Source organism: Pinus tabuliformis, chromosome 8 (assembly GCF_031772625.1).
Source record: "Pinus tabuliformis cultivar Carrire ecotype Pingquan chromosome 8, CPIR1, whole genome shotgun sequence".
Classification (NCBI taxonomy): Eukaryota; Viridiplantae; Streptophyta; class Pinopsida; order Pinales; family Pinaceae; genus Pinus; species Pinus tabuliformis.
In genome coordinates, this window is record NC_142294.1 from 711,270,463 (window position 1) to 711,296,850 (window position 26,388).

The 26,388-nt window shown below is 38.4% G+C and overlaps 2 protein-coding genes across 4 annotated transcripts in view; both read left to right on the forward strand.

Annotated features, from left to right (window-relative positions):
* LOC149237588 (mediator of RNA polymerase II transcription subunit 25-like) overlaps nt 1-23,725 on the forward strand; it is a 155,442-nt gene extending 131,717 nt beyond the window's left edge. For all 3 annotated transcript variants that reach the window (XM_089366845.1, XM_089366843.1, XM_089366844.1), the window contains 2 exons: nt 23,004-23,093; nt 23,177-23,725. In XM_089366845.1, the coding sequence (XP_089222971.1) occupies nt 23,004-23,093; nt 23,177-23,395 (309 nt within the window). In that variant the 3' untranslated portion in view covers nt 23,396-23,725. The remainder of the gene's footprint in view (nt 1-23,003; nt 23,094-23,176) is intronic.
* Nucleotides 11,571-13,107, forward strand: LOC149237589 (uncharacterized). Its single transcript, XM_089366842.1, has 2 exons — nt 11,571-12,173; nt 12,298-13,107. Exons 1-2 carry the CDS (start codon nt 12,046-12,048, stop codon nt 12,782-12,784), a joined length of 615 nt encoding a protein of 204 aa, XP_089222968.1. The 5' UTR covers nt 11,571-12,045; the 3' UTR covers nt 12,785-13,107.
* Nucleotides 23,726-26,388: the final 2,663 nt, after the last annotated feature.

Genomic DNA, 26,388 nt, shown 5'->3' on the forward strand with positions numbered 1-26,388 from the left:
CTTTGTTTGGGAACAATTCTAGATTGCCCACTGCTGCTCCTAAGTTCCTTTGGGACTTCTTCCCTCTATGTGTTGCTCCAATGAAGACAAACTTTGGGTTGGAGGGCTGCCACCTATCACTGCAAGATGTCCTTCTCCAACAATGAACTTCGGCTGGTTAAATTTCTCCCTTTGGCCTCCTTCTTTTGTCCTTCAAAGATTAGTCACGGAGATCTTGAAACTTCACCCTCCTTACTATTTCCAATGTCCTTCTTGCCCACTGATCTAGGGCTACTTTGGGCACCTACTGGCTGCCCTCCAACAACATTAAGACACCCAACAAATCTCTATCCATACTGGTCCCAAACTTGGACCTCAACACCTAGCAACAATCAACAACATGAAGAATACATACCTTGCAAATTGTTGTGCATACCTCCTGAAGTGTCTACTCACTAGTTAGGGCACACTTACAGTCCACGTCAACCCTCCAACTATGGTCAAATCCTCTTCAAAAGCTTGCAATCTCCTTCCCTTTACAAACCTTCACCATTTGCTTCCCTAATAGACTGCTACAACCACCTGTTTAGGCCTTTTAGCCCTCCCAATTGAGACTATAGTGGCTCGACCCTATATCCTTAGGTCACAGAGCTTCTCGTCCTGTATTATGAGAGAAAACCTCCACAAATGATGCACAAAACTGCCCCTCCTTGACTCGGCTTGATCTGCTTCCTACTCGGCTTGGATAGTCATGAGAAACGAGCCCTAAAATAGATCAATCTCTCCTTTTCGCTAAGATCCAAAGGATTGCGGCCAAGACAAAAGTATTCCTCCCTATGCGAGTTGCTTTTGTGTTGCTTGGATGCAAAATTGAAGTCCCTCAATCTTTTATTTATATGAATCTTATGTGGCAACAACTAGCCCTCTCTTGGGCTGTGTTTGTCCTAAAACAAGGCCGACATGTCTTTTGTTGCACAAACCCACATTCACACATAAAAGAAAATTTCTCCACTTTGGCACATGCTCTCTTGGTGCTTTAAGGGTGCTCTTTCATCTCCAAGAGTCAAATCAACAAAAGTCATCTTGGTTTTGGCCCAACTCCTTTGGGTGCAAAACCCCCAACCATGGGTTCTTAACTCACAAGAGACTTTGTGGTGCCAATTCCTCCACAACCTCGAACCCTAGGGCTTGGAGTACCTCCCAAGCTACCAATCTCAACACACCCTATTAAAAATTTACCCATCACTTAAACAAAATCTTGACTTGAAATGCTAAGCTTTTTCTATCTTATTTTAATGCTTATAGGGTGATATTGATGACGAATATCCCAATATCAAAAGTGATTTTGATGATATGTTGGTATTTCTTGTAGATTTTTTTTTTTTGATGCTAGAGGCCATCTAGGGCTTGTTTGTTGATGTATTTTCGGTTCAGTGATGGATTGCACTTAGTGCTATTTTGGTTATGTGCAGTTTTGGTCCAATTATGTTGGAAATACCGAGAGGGGGGTGAATTAGTATTTCTTATCAATTAGTAACTTATTAATCTTTTCAGAGCACTAATTAATCTTCAACATCAAATTCAATGCATAAACCAACAATAGACAATAGACACCAAAATATTTAAGGGGAAACCCTTCTGGGAGAAAAACCACTGAACGTTTCTCTAATAATTTATGAGTACATTAATGCTTCAGCTCAAATTGAAAAAGGCTAAGTTACCAGGATTCGGATACAGATCCGCTAGTTTTTTGAAAAGCCAGGATCCGAATGGCTAGTACAAACAATATAAAATATTTTATAATTTTTAAAAATTAAATTTATATAAAAATAAAATAAAAACATATATTAATTTTTAAATATATAGTTTTTATATATAGTACCTATAAAAATATATATTAGATATATTAGATAAATAGTATCAGAATTAATATATTATTTATAAATATTAATTAAATTTGTATAAAATAAAAAAAAATTATAATTTCTGTTTAAAATTTTAAATATAAAACTTCTATATAATATCTTTAAATTAATTATTAATTTCAGATGCAAAAAATAATTATTAATTTAATATATTAAAATTAATGTATCATAATATTGAAACATTAATTACTAGTTATTATATTTAAATTAAATAAACTCACTTTATGAAACTTTTAAAATAAACATATAATTTAATAGGTATTATTAACTTCATCAAACTTTTAAAATAAACATATAATTTAATTAGAATATCCCAACATCCGTATCTTATAATCTTGAAATAAAGTTTATACTATGGTCAACCGCAGGTTTATAATCTTGAAATTAATGAACTCCCTTCTTAATTATTCCCACGGCTGATTTTTCCAATATAGCGTTATTCATCAGCTGACATTTTCTTTCTGGAATTCTACGCTGAGATATAATTTGAAAATATGTGCTGACGTCAAACCATATTACACACAGATTAATGAACTCGCGCACGGCTGATTTTTCCAATATCGGGTTATTCATCCACTGACATTTTCTTTCTAGATTCTGCGCTGAGATATAATTTGGAAATATGTGCGACGTCAAACCATATTATACACAGACAAATGTTGGGCGGGGCGGATCTTGGTGGATCCGGATCCAAATCCGTCTTTGATCCGGGGATCCGCAGATCCAGCCGCTGGGCCTGACTGATCCAGTAACATAGGAAAAAGGGAAGCCCCAACTCCCTAGTACTCTAGAAAAGTGTTCAATTTTCCAGTGCCAACTGGAAGGATGCTCCAATGCCCTGGTTTTATTAGCTGCTGCTGAAAGGATGCTCGAACAACCTTGCAAGGTCCAACTTGCCCTAACACCACCCTAATACCTTGAAGTGTTTTCAGGCTCCAACCTGAAGGTGACTTCAATCACCTGCCTAGCACCACCCAACCACCCTTAAAGTAATAATAGATCAGACCAACTATTGTGGACTCCCGTACCGAAGATAATGACCCACTTACAAGATATTTGTTGGCTCTCGTACCAAGGATAATGGTCCACTTACATGATATTCAATGAAACCCTTACAACTTCAAAACCCTTACTTTAGAAACCGAACTGCAATTTTCTTCAGATGCTCAGTAAGACAAATGAATCCCTGCTGCAATATGACCAGATTGCTGTAATTAAATGATAGTGAGGCACAACATGAATAATGACACAAACCCCTACTACAAGACTGAATGAATGCTGCTGGATGATTAGATGCCTGCCAAATATCCTGTGGATGCCATTGCCTTCTACTGCTATAGTCTTAAAACTGCCTTAAAAACCTGACTGTATGTTTCAGATTTCCTCAATATTCAATAATACCTTCTTACTTGCTACACATTAGACTAGACAGTTATGCCACTGTAGGGTACACAGTACCTCAGTCCCTTTTTAATTTAGTAACCCTTATTCATTTATGGCATCAATGATTTCAATAGTTTATTACCAAAACAAGGACTGTCCAAGCATTAAACAAGAACTGGTGCACAGGATATAGATCATCAACAACATACTTCAGATCTAAATAACTCGCATATCTGTGTTGTGTTGCTCCTTCGAATTATGCTCCTCTCTAAGACTGAATACTACCTGCAATGTCCCAAACAGAAAACACTGATCCCTAAATAAGTACTGCTACTTCAAGTCTCCAGATAACTGGCCACAATTTTATGCTGGATTTGAGCCTTGGTCTGCTCAGATCATTCCACAAAGGTCGGCTCTAATAAATGCACATTTAGTAAGTATATAAAATAACTGCCGCAGGTGTTAAGCAATTCGACCACTGCTGTTGTGCTCAAAATAGTTTCTTTGCTGGTTATGGAGAACACATACTACTGCACTTAGAAGATAAACTTCATAGGATTAAGCCACATCATTTGAAGATCAATTTCTGACTAACGAATCCTCCTTCAGAACCACAAAGACTCGGACAAGGTTTATCACTTCAAGCAGTGACCGGTCCTAGGAAATTTGTTTTGCACCTGTAACAAATAATCACACTTCTTCGTTGGTCTTAAGACAAGGAAACCACAGAGATGAACAGACTTTTAAGCCTAGGATGTCATGCTCTTCAAATTGGTTCTTTCACCAACGATGATCACAAATGATATTTCAAAAGGTTCCGAGATTACTCCTTCGGAAAAAAGGTAGCCATGGCCGCACAAGGCGGATCAGAGTCCCAGGGTTGCGGGGGAGCGTCCCCCCTCTTGCTCTCGCTCCCAATCCACACTTTGAGTGGGAGCGGCTCCAGAGCGCGCTCCCTAAAAAAAAATGCTCCCTGCCTTTTCAGGAGCATTTAGTATTTTTTGCAGTAATAATCCAAATGCAAATTTTTCTCAAAGAAACAAATAAGTTTTGAGTGGGGCAACTTAATGATCAAGCCTATGGCCCTAGTATTGGTATCCGATTCATGGTAAAAGTGACATTCTCCTTAATCTTCATTTTCATCCTTTTATTTAAATTTTTAACATTACCATGAAATGACTCAGGATGTTTGAGAGTGGTTCTGACCTCATTGGATTCATATGGAGAAAGTAGAATTTTAGATTTCATTCAAAATCTAGTAGACATATCAGTTTTTCAGGATTTCAGGATTGGGGGGATTGCAATGTTTCCATTGGATTTTGTCATGTATTAGGGTATGGGACTCGTATTTAATCAAGAGCACCAATCCCTCTATGTACCTTGATGTTAGTGACATTGGTTGTCGAACTCCTCTATCATGACCCTCCTAAAAATGTATGCATCACTCAAACAAAATATTGACTTGACATGCTATGCTTTTTCTATCTTATGTTAATGCTTAAGGGTGATATTAATGACAAAAAGCCCTATACATATCTAGAGGTAATGACAAAGATACCTCTGGATATTAATGCTTAGAGGGTGATATTAATGACAAAGATCATGATTTTACAACAAGACTAAAAATTAGACATTTCTCGTGGTGGCAAGACTCAAGAGGCCCAAGCATTAGCAATAGATGATAGATTTACTCGTCTTTTCTAGTTTCTAGTAGTTTTAATAACTATCGACTCTTTCATATTAATTATGATATTTTTTGTAAACAATATATGACAATTTTAGTTTGAAGTTGGCAATTATAACTCATTGGTAATGAATTATGAATATGATTCTTCGTGAAAGTTGAAAGTTGTTTCATTTCATTTCATGTTAGATATTATTTGTTGTAATGGTTACACTTAGCTTACAAGTACAACTTTGGTGATCAATGATGATAAATGTTATATATTGAATTTTGAAAGCTTGAAACTCTAAGATTGATGAATCATGATTCATGAGACTCAATATGTTGTATGTTATTAACTTGTGGACGTGGTTGATAAAGATTATAACTTCTAGATGATTGTTGTTATATGGTTCAATCTATGTTTTTTATTTTTATTAATATCTAATTCATCATTCTACATGTTTTTGTTGACATATATGCATCAATATATATATATATATATTAAAAAACGCTCTGGGATTTGCTCCCAAACCGGGAGCTTCTGAAAATGTCGCTCCCACTCCGGTTTTCGCTCCCGCCCCCAAGTAACCTTGGATCAGACTCTTTATTATATTGCATAGAAACCAGCCGTAGAAGATTAGATTAGGGTCGATGTAAAATATGCCTTGTAAAGTATTCCAGAAAGGAATCGTTCTTCCATTCAAGTTGCAGATATTTCAGCTTCAGTCAGTAACGAAGGTCGGATGATTGATGTATTTCACAAGATATAAAATCAGCCTGTAATAGAAACCCTTGATCCCAATCAAACCATTCAAAACCCTTTCAGATCTGGTCACTTGCTAGATTTGTCTATCTCCCACAGGGCCGAGATAATTACAGAGCTTGATCAAAAGGATGTATGTTCGATTTTCTTGCTTGAGGATTGTTAATTGAATGCCTTGAATATGTTTTCTCTTGGATCGAAAAGGTGCCTCCAATAGGTGAGCCATTGGAGGGATTTTTGAATTTGCACCAAAATAAATTCAATTTAAATTTGGCTTGGAGCCAAAAATTTTGGAACCCAAAACCCTTTTATGAATTTTGATTTTTAAAATAAATTTGAAAAACATCCAAAAATAACATTTTGCCATAAGAAGGATTATTTTAATTGATGGAGAAGAGCCTTATTACTTGACTATTTGTCTTGGCCAAAGAAGAGTTACCAAACCATCGACCATTGGGGTTTGTGCCCACAAGTTGGGGGCTTCGTATTCAAATAAGCATAACTCCCAACCCGTGAAGGTTCTTGACGTCTCATGTCATGCCACATACTATCAAAATCAACTCGACAAGGAGAATCTATCAAAGATAATCCTAACTCGAAAAACTATGATTTGCCATGTAATTTTGGTCAACAAAGGGGGGAATCTTCTTGTGCTGCTTGTTGACATCATTGACAACCACATTTTAACTATCTCCCCCTTTGTTACTGATAGCAACACACGTACTCTCCTTGCGATCACTACTCCCTTTGACTCCATAGCTTTGATTTTCCTTGCTTGTCTTTGTTGGAAATACTGAGAGGGGGGTGAATAAGTATTTCTTATCAATTAGTGTATTTTTAATTTCACAGAGCATTAATTGTTATTAGCATCAAATAAACATAAACATTCATCAACAGCATTCAACAATGCATCGCAGTGGAAACAATAGACATAGAGGTTTTTAGCTGGAAACCCCTCTGGGACAAAAACCATTGAACGCTTCTTAATATTTGTCTTCAAAAGATTTACATCAAGTTTTAAGCTCCAATTGAAAGAGGCTCCAACCCCCTGATTTACAAGCTCCAACTTGTAGGACGCTTTTGCGCCCTGTTTACCAGCTACAACCAGAAGGATGCTCCAATGCCCTAGATTTCAAGCTCCAACCTGATGGATGCTCTGACACCTTGTTTACCAACTGGTACTAGATGGACGCTCCAACGCCCTATGCATGCTACGGCCTGCCCTAGCACCACCCTGCCACTTAGAAATGTTCTCAGGCTCCAACCTGAAGGAGACTCCACTCTCTTGCCTTGCTCCAACTTGCCACCCTGAAGTGTTCTCCGGCTCCAACTTGAAGGAGACTCCACTCTCCTGCCTTGCACCACCCAACCACCCTGATCAGCTGGCGGACCACGTTTCACAATTTTCAGACTGAATCCACTTGCGCTCAATAATCAATAGAATTGAAGTGCAATAGAAACTTTGTCACATCAAATCTGTCTCTGTACAATCTCAATGCCAATTCTAATCACTGCATAATACCATTATCTCTGTCCACTCTTGTTTCACTATAGCTGCTACTTTGTAAGACCATAGGTCTGCAATGTAGCTGCTGTTAATTGTACATTTTTCTCTTCAGACCCTAGACACATCATATAGATTCAATAGTAGTATTGTCCCAAGATGCATCTGTCATAAAATCACTGTCACAAGAGATATTGTTATAACTCACTGTCACTGTCACAAGAGATATTGTTAGAACTTCACTTTCACTGTCACAAATGCTTATTACTGCCAAGTGTCAAAAATGTTTGCCATAGACAACTGTCAATACATTATCAATGTTACACTGTTTGTCAAGTTAAAACCACTGTCACTGCTGTTACACTGTTTATACAACACTGTTGCAAAACTTGTTACATACTATAGGATTGCTATCCAGGCATAAGATGACTAGTTGTTATCCAGGCATAAGATGTCTATCATATCTCAAGGTGTCTACTGTAACAAGGCCACATTGATTTCTAAGTTTCTGTTATGCTCTATCATCAAGTCATAGGTTTCACTGTCAAGTCCATCCATCCATCACTGTCATATTGTTCTGCATATCACTATCGAATTCAATGATACATCAAAGGGCAACTATCATGTCATATATCAAGGTCGTTCAGATTGTATCAGTGAAGTCCATGTAATGACACAAATCCTTACTGGTGCTAATGATAGTTTCCAACTGAATTGTGACAACACCACTGAAGAAAACAGAGAATTAATGGCGCCCTTACTCTTGCAAGATATAAGCATTGAAACCCTTGGATAAATCATAATACAAATGCTCCTTAATAATCTTCACGTGCTAGGACAGTTTCAAAATAATCCAACATACCACAAACACTGTAGCATATGTTATAGTCAACAACAGTTATTTCATACCTGAACTGAGCCTCAAATATTTTTCTCTGAGAATATAGATATCCCATCTTCTTGTATCAACGGTCTTTTTATGCAAGAACCATTCCTATGCTGATCTTAGTCCTTGTTTGTAGGTTGTTTGGGCTCAAGATTGTGACATGGAAAGGTTCAGGCAAAGACAATCTATCAACGGTGACTGCGGCTATAGGACTTTAACAATTTGCAACATACCTCAGCTCACTGTGACAAAGCTCTAACTAGCTGCCTGAAATTACAACTTGTAGATTGATTTATTGTATATTCCTTCAACGATGAACAATAGGGCTGAAAAAAGGTTCGAGTTAATTTTCAGGATCGCAGAGATGCTGTTATAACATTTTCATAATCAATCCTTCATCACTTCAGAGACTTCCAGACTATGTGATGCATGCTTCACAAATTCGGATGGCAATGGACTGAGTGATTTTGAGTCAATATTTGTAGATCAATGCTTCATAAGAACCATGCCAAATTTGCTAAGGATATATGCCTTTCAACAAAGTGTTACCAAGTTTTCCAGCGCCGCAACAGATCGCTGAATCATCAAGTTAATATGGCCTTTACACTGTCCAAGAATCTTGTGAAGTTATGGCTGCAGAGTAGTCATAGGTGCATTGATCATGTAAATTTTCAGAACTTCATTGGTGCAGCAAATAATATTATTTGACCACAGATACCTAGAACTTCGACTTGCAAAAATATCCCAAAGCCAAAACAAACATAAATATTTCCTTCAATCCTCGCATAATTTTAATCATTGTCACAGGGCTGGAGATAACATTAGGGCTTCGGAATAGATGTTGAGTTTATGCCCTAAAGAACTGCCACAGGTCCACACTTCAGATTGCTCAATGAACGCATCATAAATCTGTTGCTCAGAGATAAGCCTTTCTTTTATCCTCAAGAAGGCCGAAAACAAATTCCAAAAACCAACCAAAAGCAAAACTTTAAAAGAAATTCTCTCGTCTGATATGATCGACTCTCCGCAGCGCCAAATAGAACAATTTCAGAGCTTCAAAGATATTCATTCATGTGCATACTTTGGGAAGTAAGGTCAATGCCACTTTATAGTTTTTCTCATGCATAGGAGGGGCTCGAATAGGTGAGCCGTTGGAGGAATTCAAGGAGTCATAATCCATTCAAATTTGAATTTGATTTAAAATGAAGCCCACAACCGTTATTGGAGTTACGTTGTGATCTTTCTTAGAAGCCAAGTCCCCTTTGAATTTGATTCTTAAAAATAATTGTGAAAGCCCTCTAAAATATAACCTTTGCCATTATTTTAATGATTGAAGAAGGAGCCAAATCATTTGACCATTTGACTGGATCAATAAGAACTACCACATCATTATCCTTTTGGGGTTTTTACCAGTGTTGTTAAAATCGCGATAAAATCGCGATTTTATCGTAAAAGCGCGATTTTTTCATTTAGCCGATTCAAATCGCGATTTTTTACATAAAAATCGCCACCTTTTTTTTATAACGATTTTTATCGAAAAAATCGCGATTTTTTGAAAAAATCGCGATTTTTTCAATAAAAATCGTGGAGGGCGCGGGCAGCGGGGTTTTATATGGGAAAATCGATTTTTTTTTAATTCATTCAGCAGTCCGCGCGGAGGAGGAGGAGAAGAAGTGAGGGAGAGGGTTGCCGTCGGTTGTGGGAGCGAATCGAAGCGATTTTAGGAGGAATCCAAGCCAAGATCGCCAATTTGTCCATAAACCAGGTATGTAGATTAATTTTTTTTTGTTTTGGTTCTATAAAAACTTTGTTTTTCATTGTTTTTAAAGAATTTTTGGAAATTTTTCATTGATTTGGGATGGGTTATTTGTTATGACTATGAGAACCAATTTTTTATTTTTATTTTCTCATTTTCTTTAAACATTGTTTATTTTTTTTGATTTTTCATTGTTTTTTGGCATTTGGTTGGGTAACTTGGGTTTAGAAATTGGGATTTTGGAAATAATTAGCTTGTAATTTTGCAAATGCTAAATTGTAATTTGTATTTACTATTATCATTTATGTAATCCCAAATTCCTATTTCCTAATCCTTATTTTTCCATAGGTTTGCAAATTCAAAATTCAAAAACAAACATGCCAAGGAAATTGGATCCTTTCTGGGAATATGGTGACCCTAAAACTCCGAATGATAGACAAAACTTGTATTGCAAGTTGTGTGGAAAGGAAATATTCGGGGGGGTGTACAGGTTGAAGTTCCACCTTGCACAAATCCCTGGACGTGATGTGGGGCCCTGTCTAAAGACAAACGCTGAAATTATCCAAAAAGCCATGAGAGCATTGGGAGAATTAGAGCACACTAGAGACGCCAAAGAAGAACTCAAAAGGCAACTAAAAAGGTCAGCTGAAGGAAGTGGGCCAAGTGGCACAAGTTCTACTGCAGCGTCAGTCAATCCGGTAGCTGCATCATCATATTTTGTTCCTCGAACCACACCTGGTTCACAACCAACTATTGGTTCAATGCTAAAAAGAACTGAAAAAGAAAAAGCTGACAAGTTGATGACAAAATTTCTCCTCTGGAGTGATATTCCTTTCAGCATTATAAGGAATAATCCATTTTTCCAACCTACTGTTGATGCTATTGCCAGTGTTGGCCCGGGGTACAAACTCCCTTCTCTTCATGATTTCAGAGGCCGGCTTCTTCAAGATGAAAAGCGTGACTGCACCCAAAGATTGGAGGATTTTAGGGCATCATGGGCACAAACAGGATGCACTGTTATGTCAGATGGTTGGACTGACCAAAAGGGGAGAACCCTTATAAACTTCTTGGTTAGTTGTCCCTTGGGGACTATGTTTATCAAATCTGTTGATGCAACTCATCAAATCAAAGATGCAAAAACTTTATGTGATTTGCTGGATGTGTTTATTTTGGAGGTGGGTGCAGAAAATGTTGTCCAAGTCATAACGGACAATGCTGCAAATTATGTTGCTGCTGGTAGAATGCTTATGGACAGGCATCCTACTTTATTTTGGACACCTTGTGCTGCCCATTGTATTGATTTGATGTTAGAGGACATTGGGAAAATTCCCTTTGTCAAAGAGGTTGTTGACTCATCAAAAAACATCACAAAATTTATTTACAATCACACATCTGTGCTTAGCTTGATGAGAAAATGCACCAACAACAAAGAGTTGGTGCGCCCCGCCATTACACGGTTTGCGACGAGTTTCATATCTCTTCAATCCCTCTTGAATTCTATGTGGGATTTGAAGAGAATGTTTCTTTCAGAGGAGTGGCGTGCTTCGTCAATGAGCCGCAAACCAGAAGGAGAGGCCGTCTGCAGACTAGTTTCATACCAGGAAGACTTCTGGGCGGGAGTGCAGGAGGTGTGCGCTGTTACAGAACCTTTGGTAAAGGTTCTTCGGTTGGTTGATGCTGAGAAGTCCGCAATGGGCTATTTGTATGAAGCCATGGATAGGGCCAAAGAAGCCATTCGGTCCTACTATGATGACAAGGGAGATGATGGGTTCCAGAGACAACTCCTTCTATGGAACGTCATTGATGAGCGATGGAACAACACACTCCATCGTCCCATTCATGCTGCTGGCCTTTTCCTGAACCCTGCATTTTCTTATGCATGTGGGTTTAATTTTGATGTTGAGGTCGTGGAAGGATTATTAACCTGTGTCCAGAAGATGGTGAGAACTCCAGAAGAACGTATGGAGGTCTCTAGACAAATTGAGCAATATAAGTTGTCAGCTGGCACATTTGGCTTTGAGATGGCTGTCATTGATAGGACGGTTAAAATGCCAGGTATTTTTTAGTTTGTAGTATGTACTTTGTAACTTTGTTTCAAATTTCATTGTTTCTTCAAATTCCATTTTTTTCTTATGTTTATTTAAAATTTTCTTTGTAATTTTGTTGTAGACGCATGGTGGAAGATGTATGGTGGCAGAGTACCCCTTTTGCAAAATCTTGCCGTGCGCATCCTCAGCCAAACATGCAGCTCCTCGGGATGTGAGCGCAATTGGAGTGTATTTGAAAAAATACACAACAAGAAGCGCAATAGGTTAACACTTAAACATTTAAAATATTGCAAATTTCCAAATAAATTTTTGAATTCATTAAAGTTTTAAACAATATTTTTTTTATAATATTAATTATTAATTTATTATTTCATGAACTTTGTACAGGTTGGAGTCCCATAGACTTAATGACATGGTCTATGTCTACTACAATCTTCGATTGTGGGTGAAACAACTAGAGAAGACACCTGATACGGAAGCCATCTCATTGGATGGGATTGACACCACTGCTGAATGGAGGGTTGAGACCGAGAGGCCTCTCATGGATCCCACTGAGGATTGGTTAGTGCAGGATGAGGGGGAGGAGGAGGAGGAGGAGCAGGAGCAGGAGCAGGAGCAGGAGGAGGAGGAGTTGGAGGAGCAGGAGGAGGAGGTGACACCGCCTACCCGGGCTACCCGGGCTACCACTACCACCAGTAGAGGACGTGGTCTCCGTCCACCTCAGCCTCCTGTAGCTGCTACTACTAGTTCTTCAGCTTCTAGAGCACGTCAGACTCCATTGCTATTTCCACCACCACAGGCACCAGCTTCTACATCTAGAGGGAAAGAGAAAGTTGTGCCATTTTCTCGCAAGAGGGGCAGAGGAAATCAATAGGATTAGACTTTCATTTTATTGTATATGACATTATGACATGATGAGATACATTATCATATTTTTTGTTGATATTTTGAGGCTGAGTTGGACTTGGGACTCAGGACTTACTATTCAGGACATGATTCAATGTTATGTGTGATTTTAGCGCTAGAAATGATATTAAACATCTTATATATTAGTTTTTTTATCATATTTATGTGTCAATGTATTTATTTTATGTTGTAGATGGTTTAGATATTAAAAAAATTGAAAAAAATTGAAAAAAAATGAATATTTTTGTGCCAAACGATTTTTTCCCGCTTTTTTCCGATTTTTTCCCGATTTTAACGATTTTTTCCGCTTTTTTCCCGGCGCCGATTAAATCCTGATCGCGATGTGTGCAACACTGAGTTTTTACCCACAGTATGGGTCCTTCATCTTCTAATAGGCATAATTCAGAAACCGTGAAGAACTACATAGCGTGCCACATACAACTGGAATCAACTTGACGAGGAGAATCCAATGGCGAGGATCTCCAAGGAAAATTCAGTGATCTACTTCTTCCACAACCTCCAACAAGTGCGGGGTATGTCCATTGTCCTGGGAATCTAAACCCTAGAGCTAGAGTTTCCAACCATCCTTCCATTGGAGCTTCCTTCTTGATGCAATTTAGACAAATATTAAGAGCGCCCTTTTGACCACTAGAGTGGCACCTGATGATTATATGAAGAATCCATATCCAAGGATGATCCAAAGGACACTTGTACCATTAGATATCATCAGTCAACAAGAGTTTTTAAACTCTATTTCTATATCTCATCATCTTTCTTGTACCGAGATTCCACACCCCGCGAGGACTTGTAATAAGTGATACTAGAAATGATGAGTTTGGAGTTTGTAACAAGCCTAGGGTGTTGGGACACGATCAACAAACGAGTACACCTTGGAGTGTTTTGTTTATCTGGTTAATTATCCCTTCTTTTACAGAGGTGGATAATTTTTTGGGTTTCTTCACTCACCTTTTACCCCAAAGTCGTGGTGACGGTTTGAAGGTTGAGCCCCTAACACATCTTAGTGTCTAGAGTCAATGTATATTACCATACTAGATTACACAAAAAATTTTGTGGAATTTGGTTAGGTAAGTAGCCATTTTTTAAATTTTTAGATTTTCCGCAGTCAACATTTGGCCAATTCCTTCGTGCGTTTTTCTGGGTTTAGGCCAAGGATCAAGGAGTTGAAATCTCATAATTTTCTGAGCACGAGAAGTAGTGATTCCAACCCTTCGAAATCAACAGACAACAGTTTTCTGGGGCAACACAGTTCAGTTTGGTGCAACAATTGTAGCAACGTTCAGTTCATCATTTGCTCACCTAGGTTTTGTCATGCTTTTCCATTGAGACACGCCCAGGGGCACCATTCTATTTTACTATTGTATTTGGTTATGAAGAAGTAATAAAATGGCTCAGCAGTTCTCTATTTTCAGTGCTTCTATGGGTGCTTAATGTATATTTCGTTTTTCTGATCGCTGGATTGTTTGCATGCTTTGTATATCACTTACATTCCTATTTAGGAACATTACAGGTCCAAATCCTTCTATCCTTGGTTTTCTAGATGACTGCTTCTAATAAGATGTAACTAACTATGTAGATTCTAATCCTTCCAATGTTGTATGCTTCTTTCCATCATGCCATAATTTGCAAAATCCGGGTTTCTAAAAAAATAGTTGCACAAGCTATTCTAATTGCCATCTTCTAATAAAAGGGAAAACATATTGTAAATAAACCTGGTGGAGTGGAGATCTTCAATAGTAGAGATCTTTAGGATCTTCATTCTTCGACTTCTTTTCTGGTTCTTCATTTTCTTTGATGATGTGAGCTTCACTCCTTTCCTTGTTATTATTTTTCTTATTTTGAGGATTCTTAGGACAATCTCTTTTGAAATGTCCATATCCATTGCATCCAAAGCATTGTACTTTGGACATAGCTTGTCTTCCACATGGTTGATTGTTGTTACTTCTGTTATGCCTTTAGTGAGGTTCAGAGCTTCCAAACCTTCCAATCTTTTTCTTCGATCTAGCAATAAAAGCTTGAGACCTTGCATTGGGTTTGTTGTCATCTTTGGCCTTCAATCTTGTTTCTTCTATAACACACAAGGACCACAACTCATCAAAGCTTGGAGTGTCCTTCCTAGAATATATATTTGACACAAAATTGATCCATTCTGAAGGTAAAGCATTGAGTATACAAGTAGTCAATTTAGAATCTGAAACAACTGCTCCAGGTCCTTGTAGTTGACCCTTCGTTTGTGAAACCTTCATAAGATATGAGACCAAGTCTTCATCTTTTGATAACCTTGTCTTGTATAGTCGATTCCTTAAAGATATTTTCTAACCTAAGGTAATGACCGATTATAGTTTTACGAAATTGTCATAGATTGCTTTTGATGAATCCAAATTTGCAATAAATGGAATAAGATAACCTTTGATGGATTCAATGAGAATCATTTGAGACCTAACTTCTCCTTTAGTGGACGTGGCCCATTCCTAAGTCTTATCCTTATCTGTTTCTGTAACTGTGTTAAGAACACGGTCCTTGAATTCATTTTCTATAAGCACGAAATCTATTCTCTTCTTCCACGCTTGATAGTTTGATGACCCGTCGAGCTTGTTGCCTTCCTTGCAAAATGAATTTATTGGATTTGAAGATTGAGACATAGAAAATAATATAGTACTCACTTCTCAAAAGAATGTCCTTTTTGATGATAATGTCTTCCAATATCTTGATGCTCCTAGACCTTCCAAGTGACCTCAAAAAAAATGTTGTAGATGACTTCTAGGATGGCTGATACAATAGTAACTTCAAGTTGCTTCAAGGATGAGTGTTGATACTTTCAAGAATGTAGATGATGTTCCCAAGGATCTTGATGCTTCATCTTGCAAAGATGTCTTTTAAAATGAGTGATGATCAAAGAACTTCCAAGAGAGAGAGATTGATTAGATGATGATCTTCTTCAAAAGATGATAAGTAAACCAAGAGCCTTTAAAAGAAGAGAGAGAGATGAATAGTTGATGTAGTAGTTTTCCTTCAAGTTAATGAATCTTCTTCCTCGAGCACTTCCTTATGTCCTCCAAGGTAGTTTTGATGAAATACTTCTACTTATGCCAACAAGAGTGATCTTCAAGCCACCTTCTCCTCACTTTGGCTTTGATACCATGTTGAGAAATCACTAAGGCAGGAATTGAGGTTAATTTCTCTTTACTTTGATAATTGCTTGTGATTATATGTTGGCTTCTTATTAATTTTTTATGTTCTTTTCATCAAACAATTACCAAAACCTTAAACCATGAAGATCACAAAAGACAATGAACACAAGATATAGGCTCCAAGCATGGGCAAAAAGCCCTCCAAGGGGAAAACCTAGTAAATTCTTCTCTTCTTATAGAATCAGATCAAAGTGAGAATTCCAAGACCCAAACAACAAGACCAAGACCTCCCACAAGACCTAAGTCAACCCTCCTTTCAATCTCTTACAATAAGCCAAAGTCAACTCTAGTCAACAATAGTCAATCCCTTCAAAACTCGGTCAAACTATAGATTTTCGGCCCTTGCAACAACTTTAGAAATTCACACTTGTGAGAGAAGTAAGGTGTATTTCTTCCTCCTTTGACCTTCGCTCTCTCTCCTTTCACTTTTGCTCCTCCTTGACTTTTTCATTGGTTTTCTCTCTCTTCTTGGCACAGAAATCGAACTTGCTTGATGTGCTACAATTGAGGTCAAACTATCTTCTATTTATACACATCCAGGAGGTTGAATGGGTCACTTCTAGGGCTGACTTATCCAGGCAGGGTCGACTTGGTCTTGTGGGGACAAAATTGACAATTTTGACTCAATTGAACGGCACAACACCTAACCCTTTGACAACTTTCTGACTCGTTGCCAACCTCCATGTGCAACTTCGAGCCCCATTGAGTTAGACTCTCAAAAACTTCACGCAAACCTGTCATATGCTTCGATGCTCTACTATCCACGTACCATGTAGTCTTGTTGATGGCACCCTCAGAGAAATGAGAGACCAGAGCAAAGTCCTCCTCAAAACTTCTTGAGAAGTCATCCATCTCACTTGAAGATGCAACAACCCTAGTTGTCTCCTTCCCCTTCCTATTTTCATTTTCTCCCTTCTTCCATGGACACTTTCTCGCATAATTACCATATTTTCCACATGTATAACACTTCATCTTGCTCAAGTCCTTCTTCACCTTGCCCATCATCTTACCTACAAGAGCCACATTATCTTCAATAGACGACTTCTTCATACAAAGATCCCCGTCCCGCAGTTCTTCTTGGATGAAGTCATCCCATAACCTGTTCCAATCTGGCAACTTATCTCGAGCAACAATCCCTTTGACAAATGGCTTCCATTCCTCAGTAAAGCGCTTCAAAGGAATCCTCACTAGATCATAATCTAGAATGTTATCCCCAATGGCAATTAGCTCATCTCGAAATTGAGAAGTCCTTGTCAAATATAGAGCTACACCTTTTCCATCCAACATCTTGGTATTCTTCAACTTTGGTGCAAAAATGTTAAAACTGTGGATTCTCCGGTCAATGATTCAAAAGATTCAACTTTTCTCTCGATACCAGCAACAGGTTCTCGTTCTTATTCTGGAATAAATCCTGAAGAGCCTTCCACATCTCATGGGCATTGTTCTTCCTGGTCAGATGAGGTATCAAGTGATCTTTGACGTTGTCTAGGATGATGAGCTTAGCCTTCATATCCAACTCTTCATATACCTCCAACTCCTTAGAGTCTATTGGTTTCTTAATCTCCTTGTCAGCAAACTCGCAGATCTTGTTCACCAACATGACAAGCTTGATCCTTTACTCCCAAGGACTATAGTTGGACGAGCCATCCAATCTATTCTCATATCTCAGACCAACAACCAACTTTTCCTTTGCTATTAGTCCTTCAACAACAAGGTAGCCAACTACCTCTTGAGTTGTATGTTGTGCACACTCTGATTCAACTATCCCTTAAAAGTGGCTCTAATACCGTGCTGATTTTTTCCTTGGCAATTCAAAATCAAATCTATGTCTAAAACACAAGCACTTTGCACAACGGAAAATGTATAACAATGGATCAATGTAGTACAAAAGGGAAATTTTCACAACCCAAGACTTGTTACATTACAACATTAATACAATAAACATAAGGCTCTATTTCCAAGAATCATGGTCGTTACAATTAGCCCTGATACAAGGAAACTAAGGCTTGAAGTCAACAATGTATGACAACCAATCTACCCTTGAACAAGACACACTTGACTTATTTGCTGAAGGAGATCTCACACCAAACCTTTCAGTGCACGTACCTTGAGCACTTGGCAGGTGCTTTGCCACTTATACTTGCAGAGATCGCTGCTACTCCAATGCCTCTACCACTGTTGCTCACAAGTTCTTCTGGTGCTCTAGAATTGCTTGTACCTTACGCTGACCAATCTACCTTCTATCAATCCTCTTGTTGCTCCAAGAAGATTAAACATAGGCTACCCTCTAACAGTGCTCTCCTGCTCCAAAGGATTCTTCTCTTAGGGTCTTCAAAATCTGCCCTCTATCAGTCCTTGCTACTCCAAGATGCTTAAACTTAGGGCTTACATAAACTACCCTCACAACAACCCTTTAATTACTATGAGTGACTACCCTTAGGGCATACACAAATCAGCCCACACACAGTCCCTTAAGACACTTCAAAGTGACTGAACTAGGGAAATCAACACACTCTCCTAATCCTCCACGTAGGACAGACTTCACACACCATCAACCCAACAATTCTTCTCCTTAAAGACTCAGCCACATGCCTTCCTTGCAACCTCTACTCAACCTACAAGGAACTCGGTTCTATGTAAAGTAAACTTAGCCCTATCAGAGTTTGCATTGTCGTTCACATCTGTGCACCACCACAAATAACTCAACCCTCACATCTCCATCATCACAACAATTTCTAAACTTGGCATACAGTCACCCTAATCTCCTTCGCTCCACTCCAATTGAGCTATGCCCTTACTCAACAGGCAGTAAACCCTCTTGGCCTCATGCACAACCCTTTAAGGGAGTCTCGACCCTTTTGAATATAAGTAGATAACTCGACCTTGACCACAGATCAGATACCCAGAGAATTTCGAACCCTAATCACAAAGATTTACCTCAGCTTGGATGCATAAAAACTTGACCTTAAATTCAAAACCATGCACAGTGTCTCAACCAATCTCCCTCCTCTTGGCCTGTACCTGAACATGAGAAATGCAGACCCTAAACTCGTCCTTCTTGTCCTTCGTAGATTAGCTCCTCAGGTCAACAACTACTTTGGCTTGTCTTTGCTTGAGAAGACATGCTCTTGTGATATGTCAAATGATCTTAACCTCATCTCTATTTATAGTGTTCATGGTGGAGTCCATTAGCCACCAAGGGTAACCACTTATGCTCAAGCTAACCTAAGCAAAACTTGCTCAAACATCATTTTCTATAGAGATAAAATTATTTCATTTGACTTTTGCCCAGACCATTGAAGCCCTAGGTGCCCCTTAGCCCTTCAAGGGTGCCCCTCATGCATCCAATGACTAAACAATTATTTTTCTCTTGGGTATTTGCCCACAACTTTGGGTACAAATCTCACCACTTGGGTACACTACCCACAAAACTCCATTTTTTTGGGTCAACTCCACACAAACCCAATAACCTAGGGGTTGTGGGAGTACCTCCCAAGCTACACATTTCAACAAGGGAAGGTGACATCTCCAAGGTTAACCTTTCAATCAATAGGTATTGGTGTAAGTAAGTGGCGATGGAGGGGAAATACTTCATGGCCAAGTGCCATGGTTAGGGGACCAACTCATTACATAAATTTTGAGGTAAACAATGGGCCTCAAAACAAAAATTTACAACAACAATGAACTTTATAAGAACCAATAGGATTCAATGTGATGATGTCAACCATGAGATTCACCATTTTTGGGGTAAAAAGATAAAAAAAAAAAAAAAAACTATTTTTTCAACTTGTATTTTCAACTTATCTCCCTATGATTTTACTCAAAATTAGAGCGAGAGCACTCGTTGGAAGCAGATTTTAATTTTTCATCCAAGGAGTACCCATGTTGCATATTTTCGATGGACCTTACTACACGAACAATGTGAAATACATGAAAAAACGTGACTGCAATTATTTTTTTCATGTATTTCACATTTTTCGTGTAGTAGGGTCCATCGAAAGTATGCCACATGGGTACTCCTTGGATGAAAATTTAAACTCTGCATCCAACGAGTGCTCCCGCTCTAAATTTGAGTGAAATTGTAGGGAGAAACGCTGAAAATACGAGTTGAAAATGTAGTTTTTTCTTCTTCTTTTCCCTCCAAAACTTGGTGAGGTAATCTAATCTTATTTTCTTATTTCCTCTATTTTTTTATAATGTTTCTTAGGAGGCCCAATTTAGACCTCAAAATTTCTTTAATGAATGGGAGTCCACATCTTAATTGTATATAGGTAATGGAGGGAGCAGTCGTGGATGCATGGGTTACCCTGCTTAGCTTGATTTTTCCACCCCTTTGGTGTACCTTTTACTTCTTTTTGACACTGCTTTGTATTTTGATGCATAGCTCAAGGATCAAAGCTTGCTCTTTATGATACAATATTTAATTTACCCCTTAAGATGATGCAGTTTATCACTCATCGGGGTTGGGACATGCAAGGGTTCCTTTTAGTGAGATGGAGCATCAGATGCTCAGGAATCGGGTGATGGCTAATGAGGAGGGTAGAGCTCATGCTTGGCTTTTGCCCATGCGCTAACTTATGCCCTGACTGTATTGATTTTCTTTTTCTTTTATTGTGGTCATATTATGCTTTTCCATTCATTTAGCTGCATCAACCTACTGGACAAAGATTTCCAGCTCTACTCAAGGATGTGGATAAGAGAGTGCCAAATGCCAATGAACCAATGACAAGTTGGACCCGAAGAATGGACATGGTATCAAGGGCTTATAATGCGACATGGAAAGTATTAGGTATGGTGAAGGGAGACTGAACACACTATTTGAATCCATTTCTTCCAAGTAGTGCCTCTCCTATAACATTAAGTCTTTAATGCAGGTCCCACTAGACTAGGGCTAAAATTAACCCCCCTGGTAAGGTGAGAGAACAGATTTACAATCAGGATCGGTCAATCATCCAGATCACCCCTTCATCCATACTAGATGCCCAAAACATTAAGGCACCTGATTGCAAAATGATCAAAGTACATGTTGAGTGGTTGCCCACCTTCATCCAAGAAGAATGCCGGATGGTTAGAGGTGTAGTGACTGGGGCAGATGGTGGAGGAGCTGGCATATCATCCTCATTAAACTAATGTGTAGTGCTGCTGGCTGGCTAGCTGTCCAAATTAGGAAAAAAGTTTTCTCCTAGGGAGCTACCCATTTTGGTGGATAACACAGTACTGGAAAAATTGCCAGACATAAGCAAAAGCAATGCACAAAGTTACATTTAAAGAAGAAAATTACAAACCTGAGTTAATCTGATAATGAAAATCAGTTGAGTGCAATTTAAGGTTAGAGATTAACATGATCATAAAACATTAATGAAAATTCAACTTTTGGCGTGAATATTGGCTTGCTTCCTTGCAGTCAATGTCTTGGCTTTAGGTACTGATGTACTGGATTAATGTGTCCAATAAAATTATGGAATGTATGGGTTTCTTGGAATTTCCAGCGTATTTTGAAACCACAGTATGAATGATTTGGTCACTTTCATTGTTGTCTAATACAGCAACAGCTGTCTATGTCTTGGTATTGTTCATTCAAGAGTTAAAGCACCTTTGCAAATTTGTGTTGAATGGACTTCATGACAAAATGTCACTGTCATTAAATGGCTGATTATCTCGGGACTGTCAAAGGAAGCTAACCAAAACCATTGAAACCAACCAATAATAATTATTACATAAAACATGAAGAAAGTGCTAGCTGTACTACCTTGCAAAAGGATGGAAATTGTGAGTAGGAATGATGACCATCATATCTGTAAGCTTTCAATATGATTTAGTGTGCCGTTTACATACTAGCTACTCAACTAGGTTGTTAGAAGATCGGACCACTTTTTAATGCCATACCTGATGTCAATTGAAGCTGTCAGTATCAGTGTTGTGAACATCTTGATAACATCCTGATTTTATCTCAAAATCACGATTTTTTGGCCTAGCCGATTTTTAACGATTTTTAAAGATATTTTTATGGTATCTCAATTTTGCCGATGTTTGCTGCTTTTCACCAATATTTTCCCTATTTTTACGATTTTTTGGTTTTCCGGACCCTTGCCGATTTTATCCCGATGCCAATGTTTGCAACATTGGTCAGTATGGTTGGGGAAAGGCTATTCAAGGATCTCTGTGTGCCATTTATGTTACTTGACCTAAAGTCTTTCTGAATTGATCCGGAAGTCATTTTAAAGATTGCAAAGAAGATAGTAAAATATTTGTTCTGAAGCTTGGTGTGATTATACTATAATATCTCAACTAGTGTGGCAAATATTGCCTAATGTCAGAATCATCATGATATTCTTAACTAGGGGATTTTTCAGACGTTGAATATATTGCTGAAAAACCACAAATCAATGGAAAAATTGACCAGATCCATGATAGGTTGCCTATAAAATCTGATTGTTTTACTTTGTCAATTCATTTTGACAATAAGAAGCAAGCTATTGAGAACAAAGGAGAAATTCACTGCCTTGCATTGAGCTAAGGGGGGAATCAAATGTTCTCATCACCGTTGGCAGATTTATTGTGCAGGGGGGATTGATTGCAATCTGCTGTGGGGAATCAGTGGAAATTGACTTCATATTGACCCTCTTAGTGGTCCCCAGAAGTAAAAAAGGCCCAGAATATCCTGAATCAATGGCAGTTAAATAGGGAAGATAAAATCATAATTTCTTTTCATTATAGCATGCAGACTTGGATCAAGGAAGTGTCAAGAAGTTAATTCAAAAATGTTGTTAACTAACAGACAATTCCTTTACAGGGTTTTTCCTCATAGTACTTTGTAGTTAGTCAATTTTTGTACTTTTCTATTCGCTTTTTTGGATCAGCTCGGTTAGATATAGCAGGAACTTTTCGTATAAAGTATCATCATTGAAAAATCTGCATGCAATAATATGAAATTAAGGATGTCCTTCGAATTGATCGTGCTTGATATTCTTCTCTCAGTCTGCAGTGATCCAGCTCCCTACCCAGACATTGTTGCTATCAACCTCAGACAAGCCAGACCGAATGATTGGCATGCTTTTGCCAGGGGTGGTAAGTTGGAGCTTTAAGATACGTGGTGTGAATCTGACTCCACCTTCTAGAATCAAATTGAATCTTTTTGATTTTTCGTTCAGGATGCGGTTATTTTCAAGCCACAACTGCCAAGCCAGCCACATCTACAACAACAGCAGCAGCAGCAGCAGCAGCAACAGCCACAAGGAATGGTTTCGGCGATGGGACAAGCATTTGCCCAACTCCAACTCTCCAATGAAACCAGACCACAGCTTATGTCACAAGGCCAATTCCAAGGTCAAGGTCCTGCAAGCATGCCAGGTGCTGGCTACCTGTCTTGAGGATAGGTTATACCCTGATTATTTTCGCATTTATTTCGCGAGAACTTCAAACGTTTTAAAGTAAGTTATGGTTCCTTTCGTACTGAAATTCCTCTGCGATATGGGAGGCTGACATGGAATCAGTATTCCGTTGGCCGTATGATATCTTTTTCCTTTTCTGAATGATGAATGGAAGAGGGAATTATTATGTGGAGGGAGGAACTCTATGGTTCTTCGTTCATAAATCTCAATCGACATATTAATTTTATTTTTAAATTTGAATATGTAATGCATAATTTTGATAAAAAACAATGTAGTTTGGTATAAAATTAATATTTTTAAATTTGAATATGTCATGCATAATTTTGATAAAAACCAATGTAGTTTGGTATAAAAGAATCAAAAGATGTTTTAATGGTATTTCAAAATTCAATATGCAAGGAGGAAGGTAGCATATCAAGACCTAGCACCAGAAAGGAGGAAGGTAGCATATCAAGACCTAGCACCAGAATTGCATATGAAAAACGTAGATATTAATTATCTGATTTGTGGTCGTAAGTAATTGATATCTCTTATATGAAGCAATAAATAATAAATAAAAACGGCTAATTAAATTTAATTTAAAGAGAATATATTAATTATATTAAAAGAGGTGTGTAGTAGCATTAATCTATAGTATATATATTAAAACAATTGATACTAATATATATTAAAATACAACAATGAGTCAGCAATGAGTTATGAGCTATTTATAATGTGTAATATTCAATGTTGAAACAATTTACATAGTTGATATTATTTTATTAAAAAAATGAATAATTTTATAATATTTAAATGATAAACCATCGGATTGAGAATAACTTTTAGATCAAAACTCAAATAGTTGAAAATATAAAAATTCCAATCAATTTTTTTTGTGATTTAATTTATTGAAGTTTTTGCAAGAAATTCTTAGTTGGGATTTAATCTTCATAGGAAAAGAATTTCAAAAATTTAATTTTCAAGAATCTAAAATAGCTTTGTGTTTTTATTAAGACAACAGAAATTTGGATATGTTTGTTTTAATTCTGTGCATTTGAGTACTTAAAACAATCAATGCCATAATTGATGCATATATCTTCGACTCATATATCACCACGTTCATGAAATTGCTTGCAAGATTTCTAAGTTTCATTGCTTCACATTGTTTCATAAATTACATTTCCATCACTAATGTTCTGGTTACCAAGAGTTCAAGTGACGGTGTATGGGTTATGAAGTTGATATTATTTTGACAATGGTGTGACTTGGTCTCCTACCGAACGGGAAAAAATCTTATCCATGTGTTGACCTATGTTGCCTAGTGTTTGACATTGTTTCTTGTGCAACAATTGTTTTTATGATTTTACACAGGCCTAGCATGACATCCAAAGGAAACATTGATGATTCTTTAGGGTTGCTTTGCTTGATGTGGCAATTCTGATGCACACCATTCATTTTTCTTCTTACAAATGGTTTAGTCATCTATTCAAATTGTGGTCATATTGTAGTTGCTACAACAACCCTCCAAAATTTGGTCCTGCACCCAATTTCGGAGCCTCCCTTGAGAGTTTCACTTAATGATTGCACACACTTGGGTTCACTCTGTGAGCTCGTATGAGTCTTTGTACCCACTTTGCTTGATCATTTCACCTAAGATTATGCATGTTGAGGTCAATGTCATGCTTGCGACCATGGTCTAGTCATGCTCAAAGTCTTCGCTTCGTGTGTACATGTTGTGTTCGCTATGAAAACATCTGTCGCACTCACACACAGAGTTGCATGCACTGTCGTGTGAGCATTGTCACAGTCGACCAACGATCAATTAAGTGTTTGTCGCTCACACGGTTGGTTAGTCATGTTGAGCATGTGTGTCTGGATGGTTTGAGTCGTCTCGTCGTAAAGTCATGTAAGTGTGTATTTGCAAGATCACATATGCAACTTTCGCTCGTTCACACACTTAGTCATTTTGTTGAAGTTCTGACAACCAAACTCCTTTCTGATAGATGAACCATCACTTCGCCATCGATTCGATCGATTGTCACCTAGAACAATGCAGAAGCACTAAGCAAGACATTTCATGCTGCGATGTCCACAAACAAATCAATCAGTCTTCATGTTGGTCAACCAAAGAGTTTGACCCGGCAGCCACCCCAGAACGGATTCCCCTCAAGAATTGCGTAGAGGCTGCAGACCTTAACCGCTTCGCTCACTGAGAAAATTGAGTAGACAGATCGAACAGACACCTAGTGTCCGTCCCTATCTCCCTTAGAAGATTGCGCAATTTTTCTAGCAAGTCCTCTCGACAGTCGACCGACTGCTCACCCAGAAAATTGCGCAGTTTTCATGAGCAAGTCGTTTGTTTCCCAACAGTCCGCTCAGCTCAGAAACTGCATGGAGGTGACCAGCAAAACAACCTCCCAGCATAAGTGCAGTTTTTCTCGCCAGCAGTTCCCGACAACTGACTGTTAGTTCCCCTCAAGAATTGCATAGTTTTTGCTGCCAGTGACCCAACAACTGATTGCTAGTTCCCTCTTGGAATTGTGCAATTTTTGCTGCCAGTGACCCAGCGGTTGACTACCAGGTCCCTCCAGGAATTGTGCAGTTTTCTCTGCCAGTGACCCAGCAGCTGACTGCCAGTTCCCTCGAAAAATTGCGCAATTTTTGCTGCCAGGCTCCCGGTGCCCACTCATTCTAGAAATTGTGCAGATTTTGCTTGCCCAGCCTTCCCGCAGACCTGACTGTTCCTCCCAAAAAATGTGTAGTTTTGTCCTCCAGTGGTGCCAAACCCCACGGACAGTCACTGTTGATCCGGATTACCCATCTTCATCACCTAGTGGCTCCTGCGTAGTTTTCATACGTAGTGCCTGGAGCCTCCATCCCGCCTCGCAATCTTGTCACCTCTCGTGGTCATCTGCATCCGAAATGATCATGCATCATGGTAGACTAAGAGGTTTATGGATTTGATGTGGTTTTGTCATGAGTGACTGTAGATA